This window comes from Plutella xylostella, chromosome 5, assembly GCF_932276165.1.
Source record: "Plutella xylostella chromosome 5, ilPluXylo3.1, whole genome shotgun sequence".
NCBI lineage: Eukaryota > Metazoa > Arthropoda > Insecta > Lepidoptera > Plutellidae > Plutella > Plutella xylostella.
The window spans coordinates 12,410,138-12,430,386 of NC_063985.1; the positions used below are offsets into that span (position 1 = coordinate 12,410,138).

At 38.4% G+C, this 20,249-nt stretch overlaps 1 protein-coding gene across 1 annotated transcript in view; it reads left to right on the forward strand.

The window, feature by feature from the left end:
* The first annotated feature begins 7,210 nt into the window (after positions 1-7,210).
* LOC105382253 (obscurin) overlaps positions 7,211-20,249 on the forward strand; it is a 71,605-nt gene continuing 58,566 nt past the window's right edge. The window contains exons 1-3 of the mRNA XM_048633413.1: positions 7,211-11,976; positions 12,075-12,190; positions 18,176-18,310. Of these exons, the coding sequence (XP_048489370.1) occupies positions 7,366-11,976; positions 12,075-12,190; positions 18,176-18,310 (4,862 nt within the window). The 5' untranslated portion in view covers positions 7,211-7,365. The remainder of the gene's footprint in view (positions 11,977-12,074; positions 12,191-18,175; positions 18,311-20,249) is intronic.

The following is a 20,249-nucleotide window of genomic DNA, read 5'->3' on the forward strand; positions in this document are numbered from 1 at the left end:
CCAAGTGATGGTGCGACTGCCAGCAGTTATGAAAAATAATTTATCGTGTTTTTATGACTATGCTTTAATTATAGTTCTTAATCTAGAATACACGAGTGTTGTCAATGACCCTGCCTCTATTGAGGAAGCTATTACAAGATTATTAGTTGATAGTCATTTTTAGGGTTCCGTAGCCAAAATGGCAAAAACGGAACCCTTATAGTTTCGTCATGTCCGTCTGTCCGTCTGTCCGTCTGTCACAGCCGATTTACTCTGAAACTATAAGTACTACAGTGATGAAATTTGATGGGAATATGTGTTGTATGAACCGCTACAAAAATATGACACTAAATAGTAAAAAAAAGAATTGGGGGTGGGGCCCCCCATACATGAAACTGAGGGATGAAATTTTTTTTTTCGATGTACATACCCGTGTGGGGTATCAATGGAAAGGTCTTTTAAAATGATATAAAGTTTTCTAAAAAACATTTTTCTTAAAGTGAACGGTTTTTGAGATATCAGCTCTCAAAGTCGTAAAAAGTATGTCCCCCCCCCTCTATTTTTATAACTACGGGGTATAAAATTCTAAAAAAAATAGAGGTGATGCATGCTAATTAACTCTTTCAACGATTTTTGGTTTGATCAAAGTATCTCTTATAGTTGTTGAGATAGGTTGATTTAACTGTAAATTATATTTGCTGCTACGGAACCCTTTGTGCGCGAGCCCGACTCGCACTTGGCCGGTTTTTATAATTTTGTTAACCTGGTTACTTTAAAATGTGTTTCAATATTTTATGGTTATTTTCCCTACATATAAGATGAAACGCTAATCTTTACATTTAGGTCTCCACCAGCGGCATTAAACTAAAATATTAACTAAAATGTGTGTTAATCCTCCGAGTACAACAACCCCAATGAATTTTCTGGTTTCAAAACATTGAGTTTTCACGGACCATTACAATTAGTCTAGCTCAGACAGGCCTCAATAATAATAGCTGTCCAACAGTTTATTCCAAGAAACTTCCAAATATATTCACTGTATGTGTGTGGGTCTGTCTCGTAAGTAGGTCTGTTTAGATCTCCACTGATCTATTGTCTTTCACTTGTCTAATTTTGTTCCTTGTTTTTTTTCGTTGGTTTATGAACTGTTTGTCTGGAAGCTTTCATTAAGTTCTTTGAGACGTGGGGAAAGCTTTCAAAGCTTAAATGATTAGGTAATTAACTAGATTTTCATACTTACAAACTTTCAAGTTTATAATATTAGTAGGATTCCCTGAAATATGATGAAATCATCATCGTTATGTTGGCAGTACACGATCACCACTAGCTTTTCCCGTGGAGCGCCATCGTACTTTGTCCTGCCCGCGCAGCTCTCGGAACCACGATGACTAACACAAATTTAATATGGTGCCAGAAACATAAAATCACCTGAATTTTACGATAATAATAGAAATATAAAACGTGTAGGCAATTCTTGGACGTGATGAAATTTTGAAAAACTTGTTAGTATTTTGTTTCTAATGTAACAAATAAGTACATTGTTCTCCTTGTAAATAAGTATTTTCGTGTTGTTGTATTGGGCTTTGGGCAAATACAGGTATATGGCGTGGTCACCTACACTTTAATACCTACAAGGGCAAATACCTACAATATTAAACTATAAAGCAAACCCTTCAAAAAGATAATTTATTTTAAAAGAACATTTAAAATGTTGTTGTGGTCTAACCGAATGATTGCCATGTGTCATGTAAGTAAGGCAGTAACATACTATTGTACATTCTCATTCTTGTTTAAATTAATAAGAAGGCAAATCACGTTGTTACAAGCACCAGTAACAATCTTGATCTGATTCAATGTCAACGGAAAAGTTGTATTTTTTCAGAATCATGAAAGAAAACACACCTATTCATCATGCACCAGCCTTGGTCCCGCTCCGGACTCGCTTTATTAATAACATCGTCACCTGTCACTCCACCTTGTCTACCATCTTCCTTCTTTCTTCCGGGGATTTTTATTTTTGTTTCTAGAGTTTTTACACAGGTATATACTGCAAACGTAGTGTAGGAAGTTCTCCGGCTATATGGGGTGACGACTTTGCGAGAGGTGGCTGGTAATTATTGGATGCGGAAAACTATAGTTCGCATCCAGTGCCGTGCTTTGGGAAAGGCCTACGTCCAGCAGTGGACTCCTATAGGCTGATGATAATAACTACTGTACTACTAGTTTTTAGGTACTACTATATATTATATCCGTGCCCTTTCCATACTAAATACTGTCTATATTTCCAATAGTACCGATATTATGAACAGTTCTACGCCATCTGCATCCGGTGGCCTACCACAATCTTAGTATCAAGATCATCTGTGAAGCTTGTTACTTGCTGTACACTCTCGTTAATCTCTAAAAGACGTTTCACCCCGAACATTAGCAGCTCCACCTGTCTCGACCTCACCAATGTCGTCTCTACCTATATTTAAGTCAAATTATTAATTAGAATCGTTCTGTTTGGAGCGTGTTGCTCGTAGAGTCTAATAAATGAGTTAATATCGTTGGAGGTACAAATGCAAATGTGCTTGTAGATTCGGTGACGGCTCTCATTTGTTGGTTTTTGGACGCAGTCTAGCAGACTGGACGTTTCATTGAAAAGATAATATTTATCAACCGTAGGGACAACGTTTCAGACTAGGAATGGCTGTATAAGGAGTAGTTTGTTTTTATACCAATTTGTTGTTTAATATGAAATGAATGTACTATCTGTATGTAGGGCGCTAAATGTAAGCAGCTTTTTTCCTGATTTGTATTATTAATTTATTGAGTTCAGAACACAAGGGAACGCTGTTCGCAATTCATTGTGTATTGTGAACATGGCAGCTTGTACTCGTAAACAACCTTGCCAGGAAGTGCGTAATGCGAAAATGTATGAAAATACTAACCTATCCTATAAGTATACATAATTATTATGTACTATGTAAACGTACATTTTACTTACTAGGTATACAATACAATACACTATATTTAAGTTAGCCAACGCTTTAGCCGCTAACGTGTAATATAGTGAACCAAATCAACACTTAACTAATCTCTACAAAGTGAATAAAACTGTACATTTCAAAGAAAAGTTATATAAACGAATCCTCCTACGTCAATGATCGCTGGTGGAATGATGACTTTGATATCCTCAAGGCCACCTCGTCTCTTGTTCTCACGATGCAATGGAGAGCTTTGAAGATTTAAATTTAAGATGTTTAGAAAACTGTCGACGTTCATTATCATTGAAGTCGGAAGACATTGGCGCATAAAGATAGTTTAGTCTATACATAGAGCACTTCACATGTTTGTGACTGTATCTGTACATATATAATGTATAAGTCAAAACACGTATTATAACTACCTATCCAGAGATCTAGGAGTAAGTCAAAGAATAATAATCATAATATAATTGGGGTCGGAATAATGTAAAAATGCCGAAAGATTTTTTTTACGCTTTTCAGGTAATATGACTTTGAAAAATCAATACAATACCATCGTCCATGGTTACCTACAGAAAGTACAAGAAAATTTTCTTTGTCATTATTTAATTTTTTTAAAACAAGTTTTCCCAGAAAACGTATACTTATTCAAGTCATTCATTGTGATCTTTCTTTGAAGAATGAAGACTAGTCTGTATTCTGTATGATGTACGAGTTGGAACTAGCCCAGCTCTACGGGGCAGACAAAGAACTGCAAGAATAGAGGATTCAGCTACTGGTTTTATAGTTGTCCTCATATATATCCCCAGATTATAGTTCCTCAGAGCCTGAAGACAAAAGTCTTACCAGTGCGTCCTGCCAGTGATGAGAGGACTGGTCCACCGATTTAAAGTCGCTCAGCGTGCTATGGAGAGAGCTATGCTTGGGGTTTCTCTGATGGATCGTATCAGAAATGAGGTTATCCGTCAAAAGACTAAGGTTACCGACATAGCTGTCAAAATATGCAAGCTGAAGTGGCACTGGGCTGGTCATATCTGCCGAAGAACCGATAACCGTTGGGGTAGACGAGTTCTCGAGTGGGGACCACGAACAGGCAAACGCAGCGTAGGACGCCCTCCTGCCCGCTGTACTGACGACCTTAGGCGGGTAGCCGGTAGTGGTTGGATGAGGAAGGCCGAGGACCGAGTGTTGTGGCGCTTCTTGGGAGAGGCCTATGTCCAGCAGTGGATGATTATTGGCTGATGATGATTTATAGTTATTAATGATTTTAATTAAATTTTAAAAAAGCTACATGCATTACAGTTTTTTAAGTAGTGATTATCTTTTGTCGTTTTTACTCCTGAGAACGTCTAGTTAAGCAGAACTTAATGATGCCATGCAGAGTTGTTATTGAATGGTCGTTGAATAGGACGCAAAAGTATATCTGAAAAATATATCTATAATATAACAGTAATATTATAGACATATTTTCCCCAGTGAAAAACTGAGCTTGTATTAATAAAAAATATATTTTTACCTCCATACCGCCTTCGAAACATACTGTAACATCGTTTATACATATACAAATAATTTTGATATAGACTTGTTTTTTAAACCTTCACGCTGCTATTCCCCTTTTTTCCTTTATACCTACCATATCATAGTACTTATGTCAAGCAGGAAAAAGTGAGAATCTACTCCTTCAGCCCTGTTTAAAAGAATCCAAGGTCCTGATGATGATGACCACAGCATGCAAACTGACAAGTTCAGTTACCTTGAGTCAAGATCAAAGTTGTTGCGAAACGGATCCGTGTAGAGAATAGAGACTAATTGCGAAACTCGTCGTCTACCAGATTTCTCGCTTCTCCGTAGGCCGTGAAGGTTTGGTTTATTTTCATTTCGTTTCAAAATATATCATAATTTATGTAACGATTCGAAGCCGAGGTCATTTCTACGAAAGTTTGACGTTCGTGCTACTACTGCTTTGCTTTCTTTCTTTGGTGAAGGCAGTAGAGTTACTCTTAATAATGTAGACACAAAATTTAATTCAAAGAAAACAACAAGACAAAACTTACATAAATGGATTTTACAAAAAAATATTTATGGGTTCAAAACAATTTTTTCCTACAATTCGACGGTGGCAGGAAGGTAATAAGGATCGACTTTATCTTGGAATTGGAAGTTGGAATTAATAAGCAAGCTATGCTCCAAACAGTTCAAATTAATACCTTTCAATTTTACAAACCCATTTAGAACCCAATAATAATAATAAGTATGTTAATCATAATAATTAACATAAAAATACTGAAAATTTCATAGGATTTTGGTAACAAAACCTTTGTTTTTTTTGAAGTAAGTATATTATGAATCGTTGATTTTCAAAAGTTTTAAAATAATATTTTATTCCTCATTTAATTAATTCTTATTTTATTTACTTCTATCTTTTATTTAATTTTCTTCCTGTGGGTGAAAAACATGTTTGTAAAACTTTGCGAATACTTTAATGTCTATAGTGCCACAATCTTATCTGTTCCGGTGGTCAAAATGTGCAACAACGAGACGTCATTGTCAAACGTCATTTCATACTCTGTGCGTTATTTGAGTTGTCAATTTCTGCGAAGAAGCTGACGCTACGTTATTTAATTTGTTTTGTGATTTTGTGGGTGAAATACTGCCAAAAACGCTGTAATGTGATGCAAGAAAAGTAGTACTATATATATTGGCTTTTATGCAGGAAGAATAACGTATTCAGGCGCCTTTAATTCCGTTTGAAAAATTGGAAGAACGAGTTGCAGCGGCTACAGGTTAGTGTTGCCAAATATGACGAATAATTTTACCCGTTAGGCCCGTGCCCCAGCAGTGGGGACGGGATGGGTCGTGGTACTCGTGATGAAAAGTATATAATCTTTATTTTTCTTTGGTTACAGGTGTGAGGGCGTGACATGATACTTTAAATCTTAGGCAATATACCAAGAAGAATTTCGCGCACCTGCAGCGATTTTAGACGAAATAATGATGATTTATGACATGTCATTGTTTTCCCAACTTATCAAGAGTTGGCTGAAAGAAATTGCTTTTTAGCAATTAGCCTTTGGAAGGAGACCCGTGCCCCAGCAGTGGGGACGTGATGGGTCGAGATGATGATGATGATGATGAATTAGCCTTTGCACACTGTCTGAATTTCTTTTAATTGTATGCTTTTGTTTCTTGTTACTTTAGAAAATGTAAAATAAAGTGTTAAAAAATAATACTTAATTAATAGTTTTTTTTAAGTCTATCTATCTCGTCATTCTCACGACTAACATATTATATTACCATTGTAATCTAGATTTAATCTCCTATATCAGAAGCAGAACATAATCAGAACTAATTATATTTCTGTTCGCCGTGGACAAATTTTCCATACAACAAATGTCATTTGATATATTATATCCACTTTCATTTACTATCGACCCTATATTTTGATTTATCTATACTTATGAATGTATTAAATTTTGCCTATTTCTGGTTTAAAATTATAACAATAGGTAATAGCAGAAATGCATTGTCGTTTAAACCAGAAATAGGCAAAATTTAATCGATGGCATCACTGGATTCCATGACAGCGACGTCGCCACCGGAACAGATAAGATTGTGGCACTATACGTTTCCTTGACAGAGACAGTGCGTAAAAGAGTTGACACTTCGTATGACAGTCGTATGACTTGCTATTTGTATGGAAGGTCATTCGCGTTTGTAACAAAGGGCTTTCACCTGAAAGATTACTCATTCTGTATAGGTACGGCTAAACTTCCTGAACTTTTGGCATATGTGTAATTAAGCTATAAATTGTGCATAAATACCAACATAATTAAATAAGGTATAACAATTATTAATCGTCTTAGCCAACTCCAACTATGATTTTTCAAAATAATAATTAAGTATATTTGCGTACTGCATTGTTAGAGTTTTAGAGTAACAAGCTTTAAAGATTCGTTCAGATAATTAATGGTGAAAGTCAGGGGTTTACCGGAATAAGTTTCAAGCTTATGATTTATGGTTCAAATGCGAAATATAAGAGATAAATGAGTTTATTTTATACCGATGTAATGCCCTGTTTAACTTAATAAATAACTAAAACCGATGCTTTAACGCTTTGTTGTTTTTGCTCTTAAATCTGTGTCATATATTTTTACGTAAAGATTAAATCCATCTTTCTTTGTTTATAAATAACTCGTAAGCGGAACACGCCTGCGCTCGGCACACCGTCTGAGTCGGCAAAGGTGCGAATTGTGCGTCTCGGCCGCGGCCGGCAGTCCTTGCGCCCGCCTCGCCCCGACCGCACGCGCCGCCACGCGCCGCCTCCAGTCGACAATAACCACTGCCGCTCACAGTACACACTCCGCTACCGACGAGGGTCCAAAAACAAACCCTACTATGACAGCCTGCTGACAACAAGATGTCGTTCTGCAGAATCACTGGCCGCAGCCGGGGGCTGCCCAAGCCCAACTACTTCCCGCTCCTCGCACCGATCTCACCGGCGGACGCCAAGCGCTGCTGCCGCATCACCGGCAAGTCCTACGGCCTGCCGACCCACCACTACATTCCAGTTCTCCTGACCACAAGATCGGGGAAGACCAAATGCAAAATCACGAACGTCGCCGGTGAATTGGGACCGCACCACTATGGACCAGAAATAAATTATGGAAACAGAAAACACGAGTTGCTGCCGGACTACCGATACATTTTCCCAGTTCTCGACGGCTCCACCGAAGCTCAAAAAGCATTAATGGATATGCTGTTGACCAAACAAGTGACAGAAGAGAAGCGATACGTTTACACAGTTCAGGAGCGGAGGTGTAGTTTAGTGTTTTCGGCGCGAATGGAAGCTGCAGTGCGAGATGGTGACGTCAGGGATGTGATGCTCGCGAAAGACTCGGATACAGTGCTAATTAAAACAAAACATGGTCGTAACGTGTCTATGGAGTTCAGGGACTTCTCAGAAGACGTTGAAATGTTTGAAGGTGAAGGACCAAATGCAGAGGTATTAAGACAGAGAGAAAAAGAGGAGCTGGAAGAAAAGAAAAAGAAACGTAAAAGGGCAGCGGGTCTTTCTTCAATGAAAAAGATATTTGAAAATAAAGAAAAATTGGCCGAAGTTCAGGAACTAAAAGAAGAGACGCAACGTCAAGAGCGTTTAGCTAAGAAAGCTAAATTGGATGAAGTTAAACATGACAAATGTGACGTAAAGACCTACAATTACAACAATTTTGATGTAAACCACATGCGATCCAAGTCCAGTATTGCTACATGTAATGGAGAATGGAAAGATCAGATGCACCCTTTGATTGAATCTTGGGATTGGGACCATTTTGAAAAAGACATGACTGATGAGCATGTTGTTTCTCATATAACTACTCTTCCATCACCAGTAAAGTTGACTCCGTATCATTGTAAAGCTGAAAATTTACAAGTTGATAGCAGTATTGGTGACATTTCGCTAGCATTAGAAAGTGTTCCTTGTGTTAATCCTTTAAAACCTATCAGTGCAAGACCTTCTGAATCAGTATTAACTGCTGTTAAAGAAATGCCTCAAGAACGTTTACTGGAAACAAGTAATATTTCTGAAAAATTACGTGCAGAAAATAAGGCTGACATGCTTCCGACGATGGAAAACCTACCGAAAGTTATTAAAAACATCAAAAAAGGAAAACGTGAAAAAGTGGCTAAAATACCAGGACTAACCATTGATATTAATAAAGCCAAAACATTCATACCTGGCCAGCATGTGATCACACCACAAGGCCCCGTTTTTGTTCCAGGCCAAACAGTTCAAACACCATCTGGACCGGTATTTGTGGCGGGAATCAGTGTTAACACCCCATCCGGGCCGGTATTGTTACCAGGGCATATTGTTATGAACGAAAACACTGATGAACCATTTTTCCTTGCTGGACAAGTGTTACAAACAAGTAACGGAGAAGAATTCGTTTGCGGACAAACAGTTAAGACAAAAGATGAAACATATCGTTTTAATGAAGGTCAAACCGTGCTTTCCGAGGAGGGAATTAAGTTTGTACCCGGAAAAATTATTACCAATGAATCTGAGGAAGTATTTGTACCAGGACAAAACATTATGACACCAGAAGGTCTACAATTTGTGCCCGGTCAAACCATGATGGAAAATGATGCTATAATTTTTACTCCTGGACAAAATGCCAAAATTAATAACGAATGGGAGTTCGTGCCAGGACAGGTGTTGTCTCAAAATAATGAATTACAATTTGTGCCAGGTGCTACGATTGCTACTCCAAATGGATTAAAATTCATACCGGGCCAGACAGTAACAATGAATGGTGAAACGTGCTTTGTACCCGGCATCACAAAAACAACGAGCAATGATGCATTAGAATTTGTTCCGGGTACTACAGTTGAAACAATAGATGGACCAAAGTTTATTGAAGGGCAGATTGTACACACTGATAGTGGAGAAAAGTTTATGCCGGGAAAAACTATTGTGCAAGCTGATGGCCATGTTGAATTTCAAGTTGCCAAGTCTGCTGAAGATATAACTTTTACTGAAAGTACTCCTGTAGGACTACCAATTGATATCAAAACATGTTCCTTATCTGAAGAATCTTTATACGTGTTTGGACACATGGTGCAAACAGCTAAAGGTATTGAATTTTATCCGGGATCAAGAATACCAAAACATGATGGCAAAGTAGTCCCAGGACGACTAGTCAAAAATGAAGTAAATGAATCCAGATTTGTTCCAGGCATGATGGTAGAAGGTGTATTTGTCCCTGGCCAAACCGTATTCACAGAAAATGGAGAGCAATTTGTTCCTGGACAAGTAGTGGATACCGCTGATGGTCCCAAATTTGTCCCTGGTCAAGTAGTCAATACAAAAACAGGACCTAAGTTTGTCCCAGGTCAGACAATTCATACTATCGATGGTCCTAGATTTGTTCCCGGTCAAATTATCGAAACAAAAGCTGGACCAACATTCATACCAGGACAAGTAATATCAACTGAAGAAGAAGGCTCACGTTTTGTACCTGGTCAAGTAGTTGATACGGAAGAAGGGCCGAGATTTGTGCCGGGTAGAGTTATAGAAACTGATGACAATGGCGTTACATTTGTCCCTGGTCAAATTGTCCAGACTCCTGAAGGTCTCAAGTTTGTAGCTCCTGATTTAATAGAGGGTGAAGAAGGTTTCGAATTTTCAGTGCAAAGTTTTGTCGTAACCCCAGAAGAATTGAAGCTATTGAAAGTAAAAACCAACCCCAACGATACAACTTCTACAAGAGGTGAGCTAAGTATTGACACAAATATGCTAAGACAGCTGTCAGAAGCCGGTATGGGGATTGGAAGACAAGTTCCAGCAGAAGTACCAGCAATAAATGTTATTTTAAATGAAACTAGAAATGCAGAAGCTTTGAAAGCTTTTGTTACAGATTATGGGCTCAAGGATGATGTTGCTAATCAATTAATGGCAGTAATCACATCCATAATAGAAATGAGCGCCCATGTTAGAACAGAACTTCATGATTGTAAAAGTAGCGATCAAGCCTCAAGCGAAGGAAAAAAGAGTAGATCAAGCAAAAAACGAATGCAAATTCAAGAGCATTTAGGATTCGATAACGAGAATGGCCACTCGGCGCATCAGGACAATGTGAAAAATTCAATTGCTGCTGCAGTACTGGCTGCCTTGGTTACAGCTGAGCAATTTGAAGAACCGAATAATAACCACACTAAAGGGAAATACCAATTTATATTAAAATCTATTGATACTATTTTAGGCAAAGCCATTGACGAAGACTTTGTTTCGGCCATGTATAAGATCCTTCAAACAGAAGAAGAAAAAGACATTCTCTGCGAAGAAATTTTAGAAAACACATCTGATCCAAAAGTAGAATTAATCAAAATCGCCCTAAACTGCAACTTGCAGAACAATTCATTGACAGAAGAGGATATTATTGAAAAATTCAGTGACTTCTTGAGCAGTGAAAATGAAGTTTTAGGACCGGCTTTTAAAAATATCACCAAAAATGACACGAGTTTATTGCACCATGTATTAAGTCACATTTCCGAATCGATATCATTTATAAAAACTGATAATGAAGCAACGGAAACATTACAAAAGGCAATAGTTGCTGCAGTCCAAGATGCTAGCAACAAGGAATTGCAGCAAATAATGGAAGAGTCCAATCAAAATGAGTTAAAAGAAATGATGGTTCAATCTATTGGATTAGCAAAAGTGCTTGGTATGTCTGATGTAGCCAGGAGCTTATTGGCAGTCATTAATGACGGTGACAGTTTATCTAAAATAGCTGAAGATGCTACAAGTCTTAATATTTTAAGAAGATTAACAGTCATGAGGAAACTTGCTGATAAGTCTCCAAACTTGCACTCAGCACTACGAAAACTAGAGACAGACGTAGAGCTAGCTCGGACGGACCCCAGACTTCGAGATCTAGTTCGAGAAAGCGCTGCCCTCATGATAGTACCAGAAGAACCAGCACTGATGTCATCAGCAGATATTCCATTGAGTCTGTTACAGCCAGAGAACAGTCTTGCAATGGAAGATTTCTTGCTACAACGCAAAAAGGGAGGTTTGCATTGTTCCGGTGCACTTTTGATAATGAAGAGAGGCTTGCAGGCCGTGGTCCCGCGGGAGGCCAGTCGCGGGGTGCTCACTGGGCAAATAGCTTACACAGTGCTAGACGAAAACGGGTTGCGACATTTCGAACCTATGCATGTGTTCTCTGCCCTGAATTTAAGCCAACCTACTGCTACACGCTTCTCCATGTACAGTTGCCCTATAGTAGATGAAAAGGAAGAAGAATTCCAGACATTCACCGGTTACTGCAATATCAGCAATCATCAGAGGATAACGCGTCTCGGAGGGTACAACCGCAGATACAGCGGCGTGCTGCTCGACAGGGAGAACACGAGGAGCAGACTGAGCAGCAGCAGTGTAGACACTACTCCAAGCTATAGAAGCTATTCCTCTCGGTCATCCATGACCAGATCTCGATCGAGCTGCAGCAGAAGCCCACCGAAGGTAACGGAGTATTACTTATTTAATCCAACATCGTTGCAGGGTATATCCATTCCAACTATTTCCTCTCAGATATTGAACATGTGTATCTTTTGTTCCAGGTTGAAGATGTGGTGGTGGCTACGTCGGACTACGGCGCGGCGGCCGACGACGAGGTGTCGCTGAAGGCGGGAGACATCGTCGAGGTTCTCGACACCAAGTCCGCCATGGGAGCAAAGTGAGTAACCCCCCTTCCCCCCCTGTATGAGCTTTGCACAACCGCGCCCTCATTGATCTGGTTGTAAATTAATTTACATATAAATAGTTCAATGGACATATGCCACGGCTCTCTTACGAAACCGATAGCCGGCGCTGGAAATTTATTTAATCATAAACACTTTATTGACGTCATACACTTAACATACTTATAAATCATCATTAAACTGTGCTAATATTATAACACATCGCTGGAGGGAGAATCATAGGAGCAGCGACACAGTAAACCAGGAAACTGAGCTCACGTGAACTACGAAGAATGCACATTAATGTCTTCGGCTAGATGCGTCTGGGCATTCCAGCGGGAGCTTCCGCGGTAATTTTAGCCGCCGCCGCCGCCGCCGGGGTCGACGCTCCGCCGCCTCCGTCACTTTAACTATAAACATTGTCTATAAAACTGCACCCATTATCATCACTCGGACTAATGGCACCATCATTCAACCACAACAAACGACATTCATCAACACATCCATCCACCATGCCCCGCCGTGCGATCACGTACCTTCCATCAGTTCATCACGCCTCATCATGCTCCAGGACACATCAACAGAGACTATAATCTGGCAACTTGTTTATGCAGGTACAGAGGAAGGACTTATCGATACGAGAACCATTTCTTCCAGCCAAGAGGCTTGTCTCTAAACTACATATTTAGCGTACCAACTTATAGAATGTACTATTACTGATTTTTCAAATTAGATTGGTGTAAGAATTAGTTCATATAAAAGGCAAAATAGGTGTTAGAGGTCTGCTATTACTACACTGTAAATATCAAGCTTGAAAATAGAATTTAGTTTGTGTTGTACATATTTTTAATATTCAGCTATTCTGATTCATAGAATTATTGTGATAACTCTGCATATGTTAATCATTGTATGTTCAATGTTTTAATTTTAAAATAAGCATTACATAAAATAATCCATGTTTGAAAAACAATTGTGATTGTATTCAAAATATTTACGTGTAATAAATAAAATAAACGTGCTTAGTGTTTCATTTCTTGTTCTAACCATCAAATAGATAATGTACTTACTTAGTGGACGCACAGGACACATGAGTTAACGGATGGTCTTCACCGACAGTTGTGTTTTGGGTGATATACCTATTATATTGTGTTTTTAAAGTGACAAGATGTTCTTGAGATGTTTAATTGAATAAATACTTTTTAATCGCCTGAAATGACGTTCGTTCATTACTGTACATAATCAACCCATAGGTAAAGCTGATTAAGTACAACAATGTATTTTTTTTAAATATTGTACTTTCGTATTTTTTAAAATAGTGTAATCATTTTACTTTCTCAAGAATATTGGAAAATGTCGTTTCTTCATAATACCCGCTTAGGCGCATGTATATTGCTGCCAGCAGTCGGTTGGCCCGACTCCAACTCCCGCGCAGGTAGAAATTGCCGCAATGAGACATCTACAAAATATTGAACCACTCAATCTTTTTCCACTGAATTCAGAAAAAACTCAGTCTAAACGACAAAATTAGAGGAACAGTAACGAACTATACCAACCTCGGATGATGGAAACTGTAATAAATAAGTAAAATATAAGTATCAAATAATAAATTATTTGTTGTTTTTCTTTTTTGTTTGTAATTTGCGCAATGTAAGATAATAGGTACTTATTTACAAAGTATACGTAAAGTTATAAAAAAATTCAGACAAGCCTGAAAAATAATACATTATACTGAAATAAAATACAAATGAATGTCTGTCTAGCAGTTTCGTAAGTAGATAGATAATTGAAAATAAAATTTAGTGCACACGGAAGATTTCCTATCAAACTTGCCAAAAACACTAACTAGCATAAAAAACGAGCTAGTGAATGTATATTTTGTAATAGGTACTATATTTAATTTGTAACTAAGTAATAAAATGTTGTATAATCTGAATCTCTCGTTTTTCACTCGCAATCATTATCAAACGGTGGTGTCTAGCCAATCTCTAATGCAAGTTTTGATATTTTAAAAAGTTTTGATCATTCGTAGGTACACTTCGTAGATAAATGTGTTGGTCCAAAATTAGTCATACGGCCATTGTTCAATCGTTCGTAGGACTGATATGTAAGTAATCTTTGATAGTGGGTAAGTTACCTGCAATCAATACCTATTTTTTTCATAATTAAAATATAGGTAGGTAGGTACTTACATAATATCCGTAATGGGAAACTTTGCAAAGTTTACACGTATCACACGTGATAATAATAGTAAACAAAGTGAGCACTGTACAGTGTACACGCACTATAACTACTACACTAGAATAGATGTAGAATACAATAATAAATCATAGTTTTGCTGGTTTAGTATCGTAACATGCAAACTTACGAATTATAAACACTTCCGTTCGGCCTAGAAGCTATTTCCCTTTACTAGGCCAAAGTAGTAAACTTCTATGAAACAGAACTGTTATTTTATAGATGCACACGAAGTTATTTCTGTTTTAATATTTTTAGTTGATTTGGGATGCCATACTGCGCCAGTAACAAGATTAATAAACGATTTATATGTGCCATAAATAAAATATTGGGAATATTCAGGGTCACCACATTTTCAGAACCCAAGGATATTGTTTAACTGGTGCATGTAATTAAAATAAATGAATGACGCAGACGTTTTAAACAAAACTTTCCAAATCTTGTTCTAAATGTGTCAACAACAAACAAAATTACTATGCGAGTTCCTGATCTTAACAAAAAAGTTGAAGATTAGATTTTTTTATCATACCATAAAATATGTGCCTAACAAGAACTAGGTACTAAAGAACTTCTTGAGATCATTTCCAAGTATCCTATACCCTATACTATTATCGTCGCGTCGTTGTTCGTCCCAACTTCCAAGCAAGCAGTTCCAACGAAGGATCATTGACATACATAATGTCTGAGAATATTGGCAACCAATGAATGAGTACACGCGAATAAATGAGGACAGTCCAGCGTCCGGACTGATCACGGACGTGCGTCATGGAATATCAGATGGGAGCTTAGTTCAGACAATGTGAAATAAAAAACCGGGTAAATTTTATGTAACCAGTGAAGAAAGCCATACGATAAATACATAAATAAATAAAACTTCTAAAGATATTACAGACGTAATATTGGTATCTAAGCTACCTATGTTTTAATTGATTTAAAAAAAGTTATGAGAAAACTTCAAAAGACTCACTGCTGTTAACATCATGAATATAAAAGAGTGAATCCATTTTAGAGTTTGGTGCTATGGAAGATATACGTTGGTCGGTTGCTATTCTTAATTCGGGATGCACCGTTCGATGGCACCTCTACTGCAGATTAGGCAATAAAAGATCACAAATTTTATATGCATCCTTAGGGCTATAGAACCATGTTCCTTTTAAGCAAAAGTCTATACATGTTTAAGCTAATTTCCTCTATTGATGATTTGTAAAGACTCACTAGAGAGACTGGTTCAACTCTGACGTCACGGCGCAGGCGTGACGGAAATAGCTCTGCGGAGACCATCACATGTACCTTCGGGGAACTTGGACTCAGTCTGATGATGTACGAGGAAACTAAGCCTCGTAATATAAGATAGGTTCGTTTAACGATCCTCAGTTCAGTTCAGGTCCTCACAGCAGACAGTCGTGTTGCCCACTCACGCGACAACTTTCTCAGCACAAGCTTGCTTGTGTTAGGGTCAACTAACCTATCAGCGTGGGCTAGGCCTAAAACCCTTCCCTGGGTGGAGACCCGTGCCCCAGCAGTGGGGACATAATGGGATGTGTCATTGTAGAGCCATAATTAGCATTACTTAATAATAATAATATATGGGGACATCTCACACACGGCCATCCGACCCCAAACTAGACAGAGCCAGTAATATGGGTATCAGACAGCGATATATCTACACAAATACATAGATAGATACATATTAAATATTAATATCGACACCCAAGACCTGAGTACAAATATCTGTACAAAAAAAATCTTAAATATAATAATGTTAACTGTGTAGAGTAATATTTTAGTTGCTATTGCTACAGTGAATGTTATATACAATTTCCCAACATAAATAGTACTCCGCCTTGCGCAAAAACATACAATTTAATTTGTATGCAAAATGTAAATCTGAGCAAACCTACTTATGTGCAATACCGAACACTGAAATAAATAAATAAATAAAATAAATATGTGGGGACATCTCACACACGGCCATCCGACCCCAAGCTAGGCAGAACCTGTGTTATGGGTGTCGGACAGCTGATATATCTACACAAATACATAGATAGATAGATACTAAATATAAATATAAATATCAACACCCAAGACCCGAGTACAAATATCTGTCTTTAAACAAATATCTGCCCCAGCCGGGAATCGAACCCGGGACCATCGGCTCAGTAGTCAGGTCACTAACCACTACGCCATTCGGTCGTCAAATCGAAATATAACTGCGTGTACCCCATTACGAAACTCCGAACAGTTCCACTTGTTGGTAATAAATCGAAACGTCAAGACTGCAGTGTGTTGTGTGTCGCGGTAAATTTACAAACATTTTCTTAGGGTTTACTGTGGAACAAAACGACTGTAATTTGGAGGGAAACCGCAAATTAGCGTCCGATTTTGGCTCAGCCCGGCTCAAGATTAATCTGTTGATCCTTGGAAGTGCTTTTCAAATTACTTTAGGTGCTTGCATTTGTTTATGGAGTGTTATGTTTACCTAAGTAGTTACATACATATATCAGAACGAGTACCTTCTTATTAGCTATATGAAAATAAATTGTAAATAGATAAGTACATGAAAAAAACATGACTACCGAAAAATTTCCTAATTGTAGTGCCTTTTCCAAGTACATGGTATATAAAAGAGTCACTCTCTGTTCCTTGAGTTCCGTTACTATCATAAACTCGTATCTCATACCGTAAATTGCTCATACCTAATCGGTCGTAACACTGAAGAGTGGAGACAGCTAGGCACAGGCAGGCAAGTTTTACTAAATACAACATATTACGAGTAGCTTGGAGCAACTCACACGTATTTATTTGATACATTCATAATAAACTCTGTTAAACCCTGAACCCTTTCTTCTCACCAAACTGCGTCACAAGGAAAGTTATTTATGTCCATTGTTATAGCCGCACCAGCACATGATATCGTGGTGTCAAATCCACAGCAGCCGTGACATTGAGCACTGACAGACAGACGGACCGTGACACGCGGAAGATGATTGATGGAGCACAAACAACTGGTCGAATCGCTGATGCAGACTGCCAAAGTCAACAACTTTCGGAATAACATAAATGACGTAGTCGATGTCCTGGCCATACCGTGGTAATTAGGCATAGCACGAATAAACGATACAAGATGACGCACTTTTTATGCCCTCGGTTTTTCTTTTGTTTCTCTTCTGGGAAGTCAGAAACAGAAGTAACTCTTCTCAGGATAAACAATAGGTTCTGAAAGGCTCATAAATTAATTAATGTGATATTGCGAGAAGTACGACTACGGTAGTAAATAATACCTACCTAACTTTATCTGTTATCCATTATTTGTAATAACCACACTATCATAATGTAACTAAAGTTTATGTATAAACTACCTATGTACTTAAAACTTTGGTTTGCAAAAACGAAAAAGGTTTACTATCCTACCACCATCTTCAATAATATTCTATCAATAGTTTCGCAATGAAATAGTTGTCGCTAGAGGCACCACTTAGTTATGTGAGAAAAGAAAGCGTACAACCTTAAACTTTGCTCGTTATTGCAAACTAAAAACACTACTATACTTTGCGCGGTATGTTTCTATGCGGCTGACATCTGCCAGCTAGGTACATTGCAGCTTGAAGTATACTTTATAGTCGTATGCTGCTAGATGACAGACGTCATCCGCACCATCCCATACCGCACAAAACACCTAAAGCCCCTCTGTAAATAAACCATCCCACCTCAACCTCATGTGCCTAACCCCCCCTCCTCGTCCCCAGACGCCCCCCCGCGGACCCGGCGCTCGATGTGGCTGGTGAAGACCTGCTGGACGCCTCCGCAGCCAGGCACAAGATGGCCGTCAGACCCAAGAAGAAACACCCCAAGAAGGCCAATGGAGCGAAGGTGGAGGAAAGGTAGGGTTTTGACAGCTGAGGGTGTTTGGAATAATGAGTGATATCGGAAGGTACGTAAGGTAAGGTATCGGTAGAAGCGTCCGTAGTCGAGCGGGCCTCAGTGATCGTAACTGATCGCTGAGGTTAAGCAACAACTGACACGGTCAGCCATTGGATGGGTGACCAATTTCAAGTGGTGCTTTTCTGGACGCTTCCGTGCTTCGGACGGCACGTTAAGCCGTGGGTCCCGGTTGCTGCTTCGGCAGCAGTCGTTAAGCCTAGTCAGAGGCCTTCGGGCGGCTTGAAAACATCTGACAGTCGGGTTGCCCACTTACCCGACAACTCTCTCAGCACAAGCTTGCTTGTGTTGGGGTCCACCAACCCGCACTTGGCCAGCGTGGTGGACTAGGCCTAAACCCTTCCTTCACTGGAAGGAGACCCGTGCCCCAGCAGTGGGGACGTAATGGGTCGTGATGATCGGAAGGTAAGCGTCCACCTATCGGTTTCGTATCGCATCAAGCAGATTGTTATAGGTAAATGTATGGAGAAACGACGACGGCAATACCGATGAAGCGGACGTACTTGTGTGAATTTCTATACAAATAATACTGAATGTGATGCGTACGCTGCGTACAATGGCGAGAAGTGGACCTTACCTATTCAAGTAATAGAAGGACAAGAAACTTCTTGATTAGATAATCTGAACGCTAATTGAAATGGCACACAGTAAGCTGTTATATGATTCATGTGACAATAAAACAACGTATTTAAACACAATAATGAACACGGAATTATCTTTAATGACACTGTAAATTAACCCTTATTCAAAGTGACTCGACATACGTGTTGCTCGTTAAATTTTAATGTGTATAAAAACTGTCTGTACTGCGTTTAAAATATACAATAAAACCTTTAATTTATTACTCTTTAAATCGAACACCGTGACAAAATTCCCACTATTTTTACACGAGGATTCACACTCAGCGGCGGACAAATGATTTGGCAAATAAAAAAAATATGCTTCATGTAAAAAATACTTCTTGTCACCCGAATTGCGATCATTTATTAAAGTTTTACAAAATCTTTATTTTTCTTGGAACACCAACGTGTGCTTTGTGTAATTTATAACAATGACATAACTTCAGACCGACCTGAAATTGCGTAATGCAGTAATGTTGTTCTGAAAACTAGGTCTCAGATCAAAAGTATGGTGACCTGGATTGTGACTGTGATATAATATTGTGAAAAGCTGATACTGATGTAATACTGTCGAAAACATTGCACAGAATTGTAAATTCTCGCAAAAACTAGCACCATTTTATCCTAGCAATAATTGTGGTTGACATAATTAGACAAAACTTATACCTACTAACAAACACATTATCTAAAATTATTTAGACAAAAAATAAAAGCTCTCCTACTCCCTCCTACACAGACTTGCAAAACAAATGAAAGAACACGACGCGTCTACGAATTTCTATGACTTGATCTCAATGCAATATAATTATTTATAACTAATACCTTACAGGTTACTTGTACTTGAAAAATATATTTATACGGCTCACGACCTATAATGTGAGTACAAATATTAAGCGATAAGCGTCACCTCTGACAACGATTACTGATTACTGTCGTGACCATAATTATAATGGACGTACAATCTGGTACAATGCACTTAGGGCACATACGCCTCTATGCTCAAAAAGCAATGGAAAATGGCAGCGGTCTCGCGAATAAGATAAAGATACTATCTGTTTACGTATCTCCAGATGTTTGTACCTTGTACTTACGCATCTAAGATTACTATAATCAAACATAACACTCACATAAAAACAAACATAATATTTCAAGGAATAATAACTATGGTCACGAGCGATAGTAGTTAAAATGCTCAAGTAACAGTAGGTATGTTATCTAGACATGTGCTCTATACCATATTTTTTAAAACACATAATTATTT